The 15,748-nt window shown below is 51.0% G+C and overlaps 1 protein-coding gene across 6 annotated transcripts in view; it reads right to left on the reverse strand.

Annotated features, from left to right (window-relative positions):
- OGDH (oxoglutarate dehydrogenase) overlaps nt 1-15,748 on the reverse strand; it is a 103,039-nt gene that overhangs the window by 30,061 nt on the left and 57,230 nt on the right. For 3 of the 6 annotated variants that reach the window (XM_008168311.4, XM_008168312.4, XM_065584277.1), the window contains 3 exons: nt 14,326-14,370; nt 7,198-7,313; nt 4,611-4,765 (listed from right to left, as the gene is read on the reverse strand). In XM_008168311.4, coding sequence (XP_008166533.1) covers nt 4,611-4,765; nt 7,198-7,313; nt 14,326-14,370 — 316 coding nt within the window. The remainder of the gene's footprint in view (nt 1-4,610; nt 4,766-7,197; nt 7,314-14,325; nt 14,371-15,748) is intronic. The other 3 variants (XM_008168313.4, XM_024105225.3, XM_065584278.1) reach the window with 1 other exon arrangement.

A 15,748-nucleotide genomic window follows, 5' to 3' on the forward strand; every position in this document is an offset into this window, starting at 1 on the left:
TCATATCGGCTCAGGAGTGCCTGCTGGTTGGCCACCCTGAGCTGCAAGCCTCCGGCCAAGTACACCTTGCGCCCAAACAAGTCTAGGCATCTAGTGTCCTTTGATTTAGGCGCCGGGGCCTGCTGACCGTGACGCGCCTTCTCGTTGACCGAAGCCATGACAAGGGAGCACGGTTGGGGGTGCGTATAGAGGTACTCGTAGCCCTTTGAAGGGACAAAGTACTTCCTTTCCAACCCCTTGGCCGTAGGTGGAATAGAGGCTGGCGATTGCCAGATTGTCTTGGCATTGGCCTGTATGGTTCATATGATGGGGAAAGCAACTCTGGATGGTGCCTCCGCAGACAGAATGTCCACCATGGGGTCCTCTACCTCCACCACCTCCTCAAACTGCAGGTTCATATTGCGCGCCACCCTGCGGAACAGTTCTTGGTGGGCGCGGAGGTCCATAGGAGGAAGGCCCGAAACCGTAGTCCCCGACACTGCCTCATCGGGCGAGGAAGATACCCCCAGGACTAAGGGATCCTGCGCGAAGTCCTCTTGTGGAGGATCTTGTTGCTCAAGGTCCACCACGCTAGGAGTGTGGGCCTGTATTGGTGCTGGAACAGTTGCCTCAGAGCCTCCCGGGGGGGGCGTGAGACACAGTGGCCTCTGGTACTTGAGGCTCTGAAGGGGCGGAACGGGAAGCCCCCGAAGGAGTCCCCTAGGCCTGATGATATGCCCAGGGGGTCCAAAAGGACCACTGTGGGGGTTCGTGGCCTGGGTCCTCATAGAATCATAGAATATCAGGGTTGGAAGGGACCTCAGGAGGTCATCTAGTCCAACCCCTTGCTCAAAGCAAGACCAATCCCCAACTAAATCATCCCAGCCAGGGCTTTGTCAAGCCTGACCTTAAAAATCTCTAAGGAAGGAGATTCCACCACCTCCCTAGGGAACCCATTCCAGTGCTTCACCACCCTCCTAGTGAAAAAGTTTTTCCTAATATCCAACCTAAACCTCCCACACTGCAACTTGAGACCATTACTCCTTGTTCTGTCATCTGCCACCACTGAGAACAGTCTAGCTCCATCCTCTTTGGAACTCCCTTTCAGGTAGTTGAAAGCAGCTATCAAATCCCCCCTCATTCTTCTCTTCTGCAGACTAAACAATCCCAGTTCCCTCAGCCTCTCCTCATAAGTCACGTGCTCCAGCCCCCTAATCATTTTTGTTGCCCTCCGCTGGACTCTTTCCAATTTTTCCACATCCTTCTTGTAGTGTGGGGCCCCAAAACTGGACACAGGACTCCAGATGAGGCCTCACCAGTGTCGAATAGAGGGGAACGATTATGTCCCTCGATCTGCTGGCAATGCCCCTACTTATACAGCCCAGAATGCCGTTAGCCTTCTTGGCGACAAGGGCACACTGTTGACTCATATCCAGCTTCTCGTCCACTGTAACCCCTAGGTCCTTTTCTGCAGAACTGCTTCCTAGCCATTCAGTCCCTAGTCTGTAACAGTGAATGGGATTCTTCCATCCTAAGTGCAGGACTCTGCACTTGTCCTTGTTGAACCTCATCAGGTTTCTTTTGGCCCAATCCTCTAATTTGTCTAGGTCCCTCTGTATCTTATCCCTACCCTCCAGCGTATCTACCACTCCTCCCGCTTTAGTGTCATCTGCAAACTTGCTGAGAGTGCAGTCCACACCATCCTCCAGATCATTAATGAAGATATTGAACAAAACCAGCCCCAGGACCGACCCTTGGGGACTCCGCTTGAAACCGGCTGCCAACTAGATATGGAGCCATTGATCACTACCCATTGAGCCCGACGATCTAGCCAGCTTTCTATCCACCTTATAGTCCATTCATCCAGCGCATACTTCTTTAACTTGCTGGCAAGAATACTGTGGGAGACCGTATCAAAAGCTTTGCTAAAGTCAAGGAATAACACGTCCACTGCTTTCCCCTCATCCACAGAGCCAGTAACCTAATTGCCTTCTATGAGGAGATAAGTCAGGCGTGACTTGCCCTTGGTGAATCCATGCTGATTGTTCTTGATCCCTTTCCTCTCCTCTAAGTGCTTCAGAATGGATTCCTTGAGGACCTGCTCCATGATTTTTCCAGGGACTGGCCTGTAGTTCCCCGGATCCTCCTCCTTTTTTCCAGTCATCTGGGACCTCCCCCAATTGCCATGAGTTTTCAAAGATAATGGCCAATGGCTCTGTAATCACATCCGCCAACTCCTTTAGCACCCTCGGATGCAGAGCATCCGGCCCCATGGACTTGTGCTTGTCCAGTTTCTCTAAATAGTCCCGAAGCACTTCTTTCTCCACAGAGGGCTGGTCACCTCCTCCCCTTGCTGTGTTGCCCAATGCAGCAGTCTGGGAGCTGACCTTGTTCGTGAAGACAGAGGCAAAAAAAGCATTGAGTACATTAGCTTTTTCCACATTCTCGGTCACTAGGTTGCCTCCCTCATTCAGTAAGGGGCCCACACTTTCTTTGACTTCCTTCTTGTTGCTAACATACCTGAAGAAACCCTTCTTGTTACTCTTAACATCTCTTGCTAGCTGCAACTCCAAGTATGATTTGCCCTTCCTGATTTCACTCCTGCATGCCTGAGCAATATTTTTATACTCCTCCCTGGTCATTTGTCCAATCTTCCACTTCTTGTAGGCTTTTTTTTTGCATTTAAGATCAGCAAGGATTTCACTGTTAAGCCAAGCTGGTCACCTGCCATATTTACTATTCTTTCTACACATCGGGAGGTTTTTTCCCCTCCAAACTTAATAAGGATTCTTTAAAATACAAGCTGATATTTGTCCTGGCCTTCTAGCCACTGGCCTGTACTGCCCCCGCCCTGGTCCTGGGCGTGGTAGCCACCATGTGAGCATGAAGAGACAGAGCGAGATGGCCAAGACAGTGCTGTACGCGCCGTTGCCGAGTACCCCGGTGCTGTACAGTGCCGGGGACCGGTGCCGTGAGGCAGAATTGTACCAAGACGTTGCTCGGTGCCTGCGATCGTATCGGTACCGGGAGCCTGATCTGGGTCTCGATGGCGACCTCCGGTGAGATCGGTGTCAGGATTGGCTCCGGGCTGAGCGCCGCTCTGACCGGTACCGGGAGAGGTGCTGGAAGTCCGCTCGGTATCAGCCGTAATGCGATTCGGATCTCTGCGAGCCGGAGCAGCGTTGCGAGTACAACCAGCGCAGAGAACGAGAATGGTGCCGGGACTGTGAGCGACGTCGTGATGGGTGCCAGGAAGAAGATTGGGACCGGGACCGGTGTCGTCCTTCTTCACTCGGCGACAGTGGTCGCATGAGGGACGGCTTTCCCTTCAACAGCACCGTCCGTGCTGCCGGCTGCAGAGGAGTCGGCTCTGAGCGCGATCAAGTCCCATGCTGTTGAAAAGATCTCCGGTGTGGAGGGTAGTCTCAGCTCGACCGTGGTGTGCACCGGGGAGCTTATGTGCACCGGACTCGACGGCCCTTGCGGCGCCAGAGTTGACAGTGCAGGAGCCGATATTTGTCCTATGCGCTCCGGCAATGGACGTGGCTCCAACTGTGGTGCGGGAAGCGTTGGTGGCTCTCGCACCGACAAACAAGAAATGCTTGGGCTGCTTCTTCTTCTGGCTCGGAGATAGAGACCTGCAGTGGTGGAGGTGCTGGGGAGATCTGGCGCCGCGAGTCTTTGGTAGAGTCCGAACGCGGTGCCAGACCAGTCGGTGCCACAGGGGCACTCCACACCGAGGACGACTGTGCCGAGTCTCGGCGCGCGGAGGAAGGGACCGGGCTAAGTGCCGCTCATAAGGAGCTGCTTCAGTCTAAAGTCCCGCTCCTTCCTGGTCCTCGGCTTGAAGGCTTTGCAAATGCGGCACTTGTCTGCTTGGTGGGATTCCCCCAGACACGTTAGGTAAGAGTCGTGGGGGTCTCCCGTTGGCATCGGCCTCTGGCAAGCCGAGCAGGGTTTGAAGCCCTGAGACCCAGGCATGTGCCTGGGTACTGGGATAGGGGAGAAGGGAGAAGACCCCATTCCCCCCCACTAATTAAACTAACTCTAACTATACTAAGTAATTCACAACTCTTAACAACTATAACCAACTATTAACAACTAACCAGAAACTATTAACAGGTATTAAAGCGAATGCTAGGGAAAGTGGAGATCAGCTAAGCTGCGCTCCACAGTTCCAACGACCGTCATGGGCGGTAAGAAGGAACTGAAGGGGCGCTGGGTCGGCCGGGGCATATATCCGGTGCCATAGAGGCGCCACTCCAGGGGGCGCCTCAGCCGACCAACCGAGTGTTGCTAGGGTAAAAATCTTCCGATGACCATGCACGCAGCGTGCGCACACCTAATTGGAATCGATATGAGCAATCACTCGAAGAACCACCCTGAATTCAAGTCCCTGCTCTGCTACAGACTTGGGCAAGTCCTGTAGCCTTTCTGTGCCTCAACTGCCCCATCTGTATAACAGGGTATTGTGGGATAAATACATTAAAGAGTGAGAGAGTTTCAGATACATAGGTGACGGGGCTGGACAAGTACCATAGGCAAATCAGTGGCACTAAGAGCTCCGTGGGACATCACCAAACCACCCCATCCATACGGCACCAGAGGGACACCAAAGGTAGACAGAATACCTGGTTGAGCGCACCAGCCTTGCCAGTAGGGTGCGTTTCTCGTCAGTGGTAAACTGCATGATTCCTGGAGTCTCAAATTTCCGCCGTATCCACTGACATTGCTCCAGGTCATTAATAAACATGAACTCCACGCCAACGTGCTGGCAGTAAGCCATCTATTTAACACAGGAAAGAGGAACACAAGGTAAAGCCGGAGATTTAAGTCACTTTTGCCCTGCAAAGTATAAAATGTAATAAATGCCTGTTGCCGCATGTGGCATGGGCTCCTCGTTCAGAATTCAAGGAGCTCTGCAAACAGCACAGAAGGCCCAAGCAGTATTAGAACAGCCTCCTGCATCCCCCTAACACCAGAGCACGTTGGACCTTTGGCACATCAGAAAGCGAAGAGACCTGCCAGTGTTTTGTGAAATCCAGCCCTGCTACAAACTGCTCACTCCTCTCCCGAGCTATTCCCCAGCATTGCACTAAGCTGCTGAGGTTGTATCAGCCATAGGGTTGCTCCAGGGAGCTGGTTAGTCCATACTTACAGAATAGAGGTATTCTGCAGAAGGCACAGGCATAGCCCCAATGAGGTTGTGTGGGAGATGCATTGTCAACAGCACAGTGCATGCTAGGGAGTTACCTGGAACAAGAACTTGCCTGACAACCAGAGAAGGGCATGCTGAGGCACAAGATATATGGGGCCAGATTGTCACAAGAGCTCGGGACCCAACGCATTCAGCTTTCTTGGAAATCTGGTCCTTAATGTTAGCACATAGGACTAGCAGTCAGGACTTGATGTTGATGGTAAGAAGAGACTATGACTTGGCAGGTGCTGTCCTGTTTTTTAAGCTGTGCTGATGGTTTCAGACTATATGCATCTTACTGAGAAAATGTGCTGTATTTGACATTGTGAGCCATAGATTGCACACTGTTTTCTGAACACTGACTGGTTCTGAGAGCAACAGCTCCAGAACATGGCCCTCAGGACAGAACAGTTACCATGCACAGCTCCTCCTTTCATAATCAAGGTAACATAGCATGTGCAATATTCTATCATCTGGGATTTGCACAACCCCTTGAAATATATAATGTATTACAGCACGGCTGCCACCATCGAGGCATAAAAGGAGGTGATCACAGTCCTTCTACGGACTGGGGTGATGCACGAAACTCAGTGGCTCCTCGGGAGAAGGGCGCTTCATAGTGTGAATAAACAAAGCTGGGCTGGGCAGCTGGATGGTTGCACCTGTTGTGACTAGGTGCACAAAGAAGTGACAGTGCCCGAGTAACTGGCTCCTTGCCCTACTTCCTTCATTGGAAGCATGATCAGCACCTGCTCCCTCCCTACTCCTGCAAGAGCGGCAGGCCAAGGGTACATGCTCCAACCACTGACAGAGGAAGGTGTCTGCTTCCGCCAGGGCTGCTCTTCCCCCATCTCAACTCCTTAGTGAATCTGTTCGAGGGATGGTGCCCAGCTCTCCCTCCTTGTGCCTGCCCACCCCATAACAGCAGGCTGACTCTGGCCACCACCTCACTCCTCCATCCAGACATCCAGTGGGTTTAGCACCCACCATCCTAACAAGCATCTGGTTCTCATTCTCCCTAGAGTGGCTCCTTGGATGAGGCGGAAGGGGGCACAAGTTACTTATGACAGCACCCCACTGCCCTGTAGCACCAGTCCCCAAGATCCAACTCCTGGAATGAGAGTACAACTATGAGCTGGAAAGATTTGCTTCAATCCCAGACTGAGGCACTGAGCCTTCCAGATACATAACACAGCTGCTGGAAGAGAGGAGTACTACAAATGTCCATCATGGGACAGAAAGCTTTCTCCCTGCCAAGCCTTGAGTTACAGGTCCCAGCCGCTTCCTTCATCCACTGTTCTCTCGAGTGCAGAGCTGGGAGTGACATTCTCCTGCTTTCAATACTGTTTTGGGGATGTCTGCAGTGGGTCAAGCTCTCAGTGTTATTAATTCTCAGAATATTTATGAGTCGTATGATATCTAGTTTTTTTTTTCCCTTGAATTTCCAGCTCCTGGAGTCTTGTGCTGATGGGAGAATCTCACCTTTCATAAGTGAAGAAAAAGTTTCTATTCCCTCATGATCGCAGAGTGTGGCTGGAAAATGGGATCCTAAAGGCTCAAAATCCAGAAGGCAAATAGTAAATTTGGGAGTATTTTTATTATGATCTCACGATTCTTGGGGAAGGACCGCACTTATGAAATCTAAACACTTGGGGTTGGCAATACTGGTCCCTGGATTGGTAGTAAGCAGAACTTGGTTAGGTCACAGTGACCTAGCTCACTGTGTGATCTTGGGCATATCACAATCTCGCATAGCCTCTTTCTCCAGCTGTAAAATGGGGATAACAGCGCCTCCTATTGCTGTGAAGAGCTTGGAGATCCATGGATGAAGAGTGCCATGTTAAGTGCTGAATATGAGTAATAAAGGAAAGGGGAACAGAGAATTCTGATCTCTGGTGAGGCAGGGGGAAGTAGCATTCAGAGTTTTATTATTAAATCTCCCGATAAAGGTCCCAAATTGGGAACCAAATTGAACAGCCTAGTTTTCTGAAGTCTGTGCAATCCCCCTGCACTTGTCTTACCTCCAGGCGGCGGATGATCTCGCGGAGTGGAAGAGCCGTCTCATTGCCTCCAATGAAAGTGGTCGTGGGCAAGTGGAAGACCTTGTCGAGATCCGATTCATCAAGTCCATAAAACCCTGCAGGATTTCATGGGTAGGACAAGCCAAAGCAGGAGAGAGAGAGGGGGCGGGGGGTGTTTCGGACATGGACAGTCACACAGGAACCAGGGTTGTGGGAAGGATGACAAAAAAAGCAGCACAAAAAACAAAAATAAGCATGAAGGAGGTTTGAGTGGATCAATAACCAAGCAGTAATTAAACAGACACACAAGCACAGAACAAAAAGGTTATTACAAAAGGCACGCAGGCAACACCAGGATACAAAACACAACAAAGCAATATATATGCATAGGAATTGGTAATTAAATTGAGTGTTGAATTGAGACGGATTGGAGTCCCACATACACAAAATACATTTTAGGAATATAATATAAGTGAGAGAAGAAAAAACAAAGAGGATTGGCCAGTCATTGAGCAAACAGATTTCACCACATGTTCCGAATTAACAAAACAAAGTTGAAGCAGAAAACAAAAAGGTTAAATGGACCGACCCAAAACAATAAAAAATAAGGAAGGAAAGCAAGATAAAGAAAGCTGTGTCAGTTTCAGGATTCTGCAGTGGACTCTTCTGAATAGCTCATGTGGGGGAGAGAAGTATTTTACAATAAATGGGACCCATGTGCTTTGAGCAAAGCCCTCTTTGCAGACAGGCAGGAGGGTTTTGCTATTCTTCCCAAGAGCTGGCCCCGTTAGCCTGTTCAGGCCTATAGGTTTAAACTTGGCCACCCTTGGAGCTCTTTGTTTTCCCCTGTGGTGGATAGGTTCTTACACCAAGCCCACCACACCTTGGTATCGGAGGAGGCGATGCTGAAGCCTTCAGCATAGTAAATGGGAAGTTTCAGCTTAAAAGAAATTAATGGTCTACAAGGAAATCTACATGGGGCTCAAATACAGGGCTCAAAGCAAAGAACTGGCAAGGGGCTCAGAACAGGGCAGCAATGCCTATGCAACATCCCATTACCAGAGGCAATCCCTTAAAGATTAACCTGTACACCAGTGATAACCAGAGATGTTACTGATATGGCCCTATATGTGCCATTCCTCCTCTACCAACAGGCCAATTGTGCCATGAGGTTTCTTCCCCACCAACCTCCCCCAGACGTTACCAAAGCTGTACGCTGGCCCACAGGATTACAATTTAAACACCATTACAACGGTCTCTCTGAGCAGAAGATCATCTCCTTTTAGAAGCAGGCAGCTAGGTGGAAGTGTTTGGCTAGTACACACACCCTTATTTACATGTAACTCAGCCCTGCTCCTTGTACCTTGTTTCAAAGCAGATACAGATCTGCTAAGAAATTCTATTTTCATTCCATATTTTTTGGACTAGCAATAACTCCTCTGGGCAGAGACGGAGTTCCTGACCTGCCTGCGGTAACTGGAGTCCACTGATAGGAGCCATCCTGTGACCATACAGTGGTTTGTCTACGTTCTCAGCTGCCACGTCGCATGGAGACAAGGTCACTCCATGTTAATGGCTCTGTAGGGCTCCCTCTATCAGAGCACTTTTCAGTGCCTACTTCTGAAAGTGAAAGGACCTCGGATTTAAAAGTGAGCACTGATGGAGCAATTTAATCATGGACGAGGTATTGGCATGAATGTATTTGAAGGTTGTTTAACATCATTTGAGGGCACTAGTAAAACAGGCAGATAATTAGCACAGCTAATTACAGGCATGCTCCCAGCAGCTTTTATACTGCCAAGCCCTTTTTTAGAGGGCATAAATGGGCCACAGAACCAAGCTGGAATTCTGGACAGGAAGTTTCAAGTTGTGAAGGGGGTATTTTTAAATCCACAAAAATAACCTTCCTGTTGATGTTCAATAATTACTATCCTGCCCTATAGCACCTCAGTGGAACTCAAAATGAGTGACAAACATGAAACCACCACCTCTGTGAGGTAGGTCAAAGTGCTTGAGACAGAGAAACTGAGGCACTTTCCTTTCATAACCCAGCAAGTCAGCGGCAGAGCTGGGATCAGAACCCTGGAATCCTGACCACCAGTCCCCTGTTCTAACCATTAGGCCACACTTACCTATTAACTAGAAGTGTGGTGAACTAGTAAAAGCAAACAAACAGGATTTGTTCTCTCTTGGTGCTGAAAAATCTGCTTAGATTTGATATAGGGTTTAACCCGGCCCAGGGCTCAAGCCATTCCACTTGCATCTGTGCAGACACTGCAGCTCCTCTGCACTCGTATGGGGATGAATAGCCATGTGCCATAACAGTGCCAACTCTGGAATCCTGCCACATACAGGTTGGCAGGATGACACCAAAGGGATGGGTAAGATCATGGAGTAAGATTGTTACTGGGTGGCTAAATACACATTTACAGAGTGACTAGTGCCTTCCACGGGAAGGGTTAGGGACCACATGACAGTATACACTTTCCATGAAGTGGCCGAAGCTTGAATGACACAGAAGAGTCATCGCAGCTCATATCAACACTCCAGTCTTTGAATGCATGTGATCTCCTCTGGGTCTACAGTCAGGCCCTCTAAAGTCTCAGCTCAGTATTACGCAGTCCCTACATTCCCCACAGTGTACGTGCTGTGCTACAGGAGGCCACAATGCACGACGTTACAAATATGGATGCTGTTTAGAATTTCCTGCCTTGGTGGAAGGGTGCAACTTTAATAACACACAAATTTAAGCCTGCAGTAAAGCCTCAATCGGCTAGAGTGGAGTTTCCATGGGCCAGGGACCTGTCCCTGGCAAATTCCTAGTCGGTCGTCTTGGCTTTTCTAATGCTCAAATCACAGCAGTGCTGAGTTACTTCAATGAGCATATCTCTGTGCTACTGCACTACAGGCGAGTCATCCTGGGGATGGGCAAGTGATGAGCAACGTGGCAGCCACTCTCTGTGGGGGTGAAGGAACAGCTGGTCTCACTGGAGTTCCACAGAGTCCTGCTGCTGGCATGTGCACTGCATTCATGTCTCCAAGATGTTCGTGCCCTGTCCAGGCCAAGCTGGCTAGATCTGGGGGCTCCAGCTGAACTGCAGTGGCAGGTGGTTTGTGCTGCTGAACGCCTCCTCTCCACAATAGAATTTTATACCTCTGGGGCAGGGAAGGGCAAAATATGGCCCGTGGGCCAGATCCGGCCCATGAGGGCTTTCAATCAGGCCCATGGGATTGCCACTCCCGGAAGTGGCCAGCACCACGTCCCTGCACCGCACCACACCACACCTGCCCCCCACTGGGGGAAGGGGGAAGAGGAAAGAGGGGCAGAGGGCTCCATGCGCTGCCCTCACCTGAAGGCACCGCCCCCAGCAGCTCCCATCGGCCAGGAACAGGGAACCACAGCCAGTGGGAGCTCTGGGGGTGGTACCCGCAGGTGAGGGCAGTGTGCAGCAGAGCCGCCTGCCTCCCCTGCTCACCCCCAGGAGCCACTGCCAGACATATTGGCCACTTCTGGGAGCGGCGCAGGGCCAGGGCAGGCAGGGAGCCTGCGTTAACCCCGCTGCGCGCCGCTGCCACCCTGGAGCTGCTTGAGGTAAGCAATGCCAGGCTGGAGCCTGCACCCCAACTCCCTGCCCTGAGCCCCCTAATCCCCTACCTTGAGCCCCCTGCTGCACCCCAACCCCCTGCCCTGAGCCCCCTAATCCCCTGCCTTGAGCCCTCTGCTGCACCCCAACCCCCTGCCCTGAGCCCCCTAATCCCCTGCCTTGAGCCCCCTGCTGCACCCCAACCCCCTGCCCTGAGCCCCCTAATCCCCTGCCTTGAGCCCCCTGCTGCACCCCAACCCCCTGCCCTGAGCCCCCTAATCCCCTGCCTTGAGCCCCCTGCTGCACCCCAACCCCCTGCCCTGAGCCCCCTAATCCCCTGCCCTGAGCCCCCTGCTGCACCCCAACCCCCTGCCCTGAGCCCCCCAACCCCCTGCCTTGAGCCCCCTGCTGCACCCCAACCCCCTGCCCTGAGCCCTCTGCCAGACTCCGCACCCCCACCCCTTAACCTGAGCCCCTTCCTGCATACCACACCTCTCTCCCCACACTCCCTCCTGCATCCCAACCCCCTGCCCCAGCCCTACATTCATGGCCCTGCATACAATTTCCCCACCCAAATGTGGCCCTTGGGCCAAAAAGTTTGCCCACCCCTGCTCTGGGGTATAATGGAGCCCACTGCCTTCAAAGGGAATAAAGAGCAGAATCTGGCTCCATACGCATAAAAAGAGTTGGTCTCTTTACCTCCTCTATCACTTATTGCTTGACTCAGCATTTGCTTTTGGCTGTGTTGAGCAATTAAACACAATTTAAGTGAAGCTGTTTATATATAAATTACACATACCGGGGTGAAGCCAAAACAGCCTGTGTGTGAGATGCGGCAAGGTCTCTGGGTAGGAGATGGGACTACATTGCACAGAGTGCCTTGCTCCTTCTCCATGACTAGCAGGAGTGCCTTGCTCCTTCTCCATGAACAGTCCTAGGCTGGGGGGTTTCTAATGCCAAAGAAAATGCTGAGAGCCTCAGGAATGTTATGTTATTGCCTAGATTAACAGCAGTTTCCACTGCAGTCACAAGAAAGTTATTCCCCAATAGGAGTAAGGATGTGTAATGGGAAATCTACATGAGGAAATTGATCAGAATAGCTCCCACACTTATTCTGAAATACCTATAGTGCTTTAAATTCACACCCTACCGTATTCTGGAGTAATTTCCCCATGTAGTCAAGCCCTAAAAGGCAGCGGGGATTAGGCCAGGGCAACGGACATAGGATTTCAGCTCTACTCCAGCAGCAGTACTAAAAAAGTGGAAGTGCTACACTGGCCTGAGCTGATAACTCAGCCATGGACATGCTGCCTTTCGGCAGAAACGTGGCCTCAAGAAGGAAGTTGGTGCTTAATGTCAATGAGTTTTGTGAAAAGCCACCTGCCATTTGGAAACTCTTTGGTACTAGACTGGGGCCCTCCAAGTCTGCCTGCCACACTGGCAAGGGAGGCTCCCCGTAGGCTGGGAGAGAGGCCTTTAGCTGTGGGCAGGCTTGCCCCCGGCCACATCCCGGAACCCAACAGGACACTAGCAAGAGAAGAGGGTGAACTATAGACCCAGGAGATAGCGGAGCATTCCTTTAGGTGTCCCGACAGTTGCTAGGTGTGTGCAGGCTGGTTGCCTCCTCTTGTTCTTTGCAAGGTGGTGGCTCACTCACTCCATCCTCCACTCTAGAGGATGGGGGCTTGGGGGCACCTGGGCAGGGGTGGCGAGTTGTATGGGCCCCTGGCGTCCGTGCTCCAGTAATATTCAGGGCCCTGGGGCAATGTTCGGGGGCAGGTCTCTCCCCTGGCCCTGCCTGCTGCCCCAACTCGCCTCCCCTGGAGCGTCTCCTGGCCCTGCCTGCTGCCCCTAGGCAAGTTAAGAGGGCCCGGGGGGCCCTGCCTGCTGCCATCACCACCAGCTGCACAGCAGGGCTAAGACGGCTACCTGCCCACCCTTGCGCTGCACCACTCCCGGAAGAGGCCAGCACGTCCCTGTGGCCACGGGAGGCGCGTGTCTCTGCGTGCTGCCCCAGCCCCGACTCTGCAGCTCCCATTGGCAGGAAACTGCAACCAATGGGAGCTGCGGGGGTAGTGCCTGTGGGCAGCAGCACACAGAGACCCCTCAGCCCGCTGCCTAGGAGCTGCTGACAGAGGGGTGTGCAGGTCCCTTTTGGGAGCTGCCCAAGGTAAGTGCTGCACCCCTCACCCTCTCCCGCACCCCAAGCCCCCTCCAACACCCAAACTCCCTCCCAGAGCCTTAGGCAGGTGGGGGGCGGGCGGGGGGAGAGAAACAGAGGAGAGAGACTTGGACCTGTTCTGGGCACCACCAAAAATTATACAAATTTGCTGCCCCTGCACCTGGGAACAATGGGACTGCAGTTACAGATTCAGGTTTCTGAGTTTCCCTTGACTTTTTGCTTTAATTTTATGGTGGCTACGTGAACGCTAGGATCAACGTTCAGGGTTGTTTTCAGACCTTTGTTTCTCTGCTCCCCTGCTATGCTCCAGTTTTTTTATTTATGTTGGTATTTATAGAAACCAGAGTTCAATTCATATAACTGGGTGTGAGAGGGTGTGGATTAGGGGCAGAGTTCGCACACAGGCAATTTAGATCTAGGTCAGATGCAAGTCAGGAGGGCGAGATTCAAGGATTTAGTGACAGCAGGAAAAAGGAATATAATCAGTCTGTAGGCGGGCACCTCTGATTGTCGGCTGTTCCCAGCCCACACAGCTGGGACGAATTCCCTTGCTACTCACCCCCATACTCCTCCATGTCACCGCATGTAACCTGTAGAACAGGACTATGAAGAAGCACACAGACATGGTCCAATGGCAGTACAGTGTGGTCGGGCTCTCCCTAACCTTTCTATTTATTCGCTATACGGGGTTATTTTATTCTAACAGAGATCACCTCTTTAAAACACTGGCCCAAAATTCCCCAGTTTGGATGCCTGGAAGTTAGGCCATTTCTTTAGGTGCTTGATTTTTCAAATCTGCCAAGCATATAGAAGTCAATGGCAACACAGACGCTCAGCACCTCTGACAAACCGTTTAGAGGCTGAAACAGAGAAGGGCCTGACCTTAGGTGCCCAACAGGGAAAATTGGCCTCCATGCACAATAACGATTCAGATGAAAGCAAAGTGGACCTAGTAATATGAATGTTATCTGGTCAAAGAAAGGTAGGTGCATTGAAAGCTACCCCACTATTATGCCAATTCAAAACAGGTTGTAGGCTCTAGAAGATATCAGGATACCAGAGAATGATTGAGCACAATGAAATAGTATTTCTGGCAAGCCAGACATGCAAGTGGACAGTATGGAAAGCACCTGAAAAACTCAGGATTAAAATAAGTCTATGCACGTTGGCAGCATCACTAACAAAGCATTTAGCTCAGGCACTGTTATTCAGAGAGAAATTAAAAAACGATACAAAACACTTGACACTGTTGATGAAACATGGAAGGGTTTTGTAACTTTACCCGCTCTGCACATGCCCAGAATAACCTATTCAAAGAGAGTCCTGAACTCCAGAAGGGTTAAAGGCTCATTATTTGCATACCTCCTACTGTTAGCAATCTCAGCCGCTCCTTGAACACTGCAAGATCTGGGAGGGGAGGGAAAGGTGGGATGCAGAAGGGAGAAGACAGAGAGATGCAGTCAAAGTTAGTAAAACCAGAACTGTGAAGAGAAGTCATGGAAAGCACACGTTAAAAAAAATAAAATAAATAAAAGTATTCAAATATGGTCAACACCACCTTAGGAGGGAAGGTTTAGAATGGGGGATGACTACGCATTATACTGGGGAAGAGATCCATGAGGAAATCCTTCAGAAAGCCAGCTGCAAAGAGGGTGCAGGTGAAAGTGAGGGGTGTCACTGACACTGGGGAGCAATTGAGCTGCATGGTTTGAGATCTCCTCTTATTGTTCCCCTAAACGAAACATGCACACAAGAAGATTACAGTACATCAGCATGTAACAGCAGCCAGGAGTCTGACAAAGCTCTGGAAACCAACTCTGTCAAAAGCCGTTGTAGAAGCATAAAGCCTTATGGGGAGGTATCATATGCAGAGTTCCAGATGCTGAACATGAGACCTTGCCCTTTCTTCACAGCTAGTTTATCAAGCTGGGAATTGTTCTGCAAATGCCAGCGTTTTGAATGCCTCAGCTCCGATCCTTGCTGCTGGCGGGAGATAGGATTTTCAAGGTCATCCCTAAAGAGCAACAATGGATTTGCTGACAGCATTCAGCTACAAGGAAACTGGATGTAGAGCCACCGTTCAGCTGCCTCTGCAACATCAGTGCAAGGCACAGACAGAGGAGAACAGGTTCTCTGCACGCTGACAGATGCGGGGATGCACACCTGTCCTTATGGGGATGATGTTCTGATCACGGTCTTTGCACTGACTCAAGTCTGCCCTGTGTATAAATGTTATTAATGGCTTGCTCATTTAATGGAGAGCCACGCATGCAAAATGTTTTGTTGTTTCTGACACTGGCTGTGAGCATGCTGGATGGAGTCGGACATGCTGGGGCCACAGGCAGTCAACACGCTGGACTCCTGCGCAGGACGGGCTACAGCTGGTTAGCAGTGCCAAAGCTCCTTTTGTGGGTTAGAAAGATTGGGGGCTCAACCATTTTCATAGCATGGACCACATCCGAGACCTCTCCTCGCTTTGGCCATTCCACAACGTCCCTAGGCAATTGCTTACATGGAGAACAGTGAAGTATGCAGTGTGTTTTTTAGCTGTCTTAATGACATTTTAGCAGCCAGAAAGGAGGAGAGCCAGCAACAGGTGAGCAGCCAGCTCTCAGCAGATTACACTCTGGGAACCTCTGCAGCAGAAAATGTGGAGCATAAACCCCCAGTGTGAACTGTGAAGGCTAAGTTCACAGCTGTCTCGGTGAGAAAGGAAGCAGCGCACTTCCATATACGAGATCTAGGCAGGACTGGATCTGACCAACGTGCTACTGAAACTTACTGG

This window comes from Chrysemys picta, chromosome 2 (assembly GCF_011386835.1).
Source record: "Chrysemys picta bellii isolate R12L10 chromosome 2, ASM1138683v2, whole genome shotgun sequence".
In the NCBI taxonomy this organism is placed as follows: Eukaryota; Metazoa; Chordata; order Testudines; family Emydidae; genus Chrysemys; species Chrysemys picta.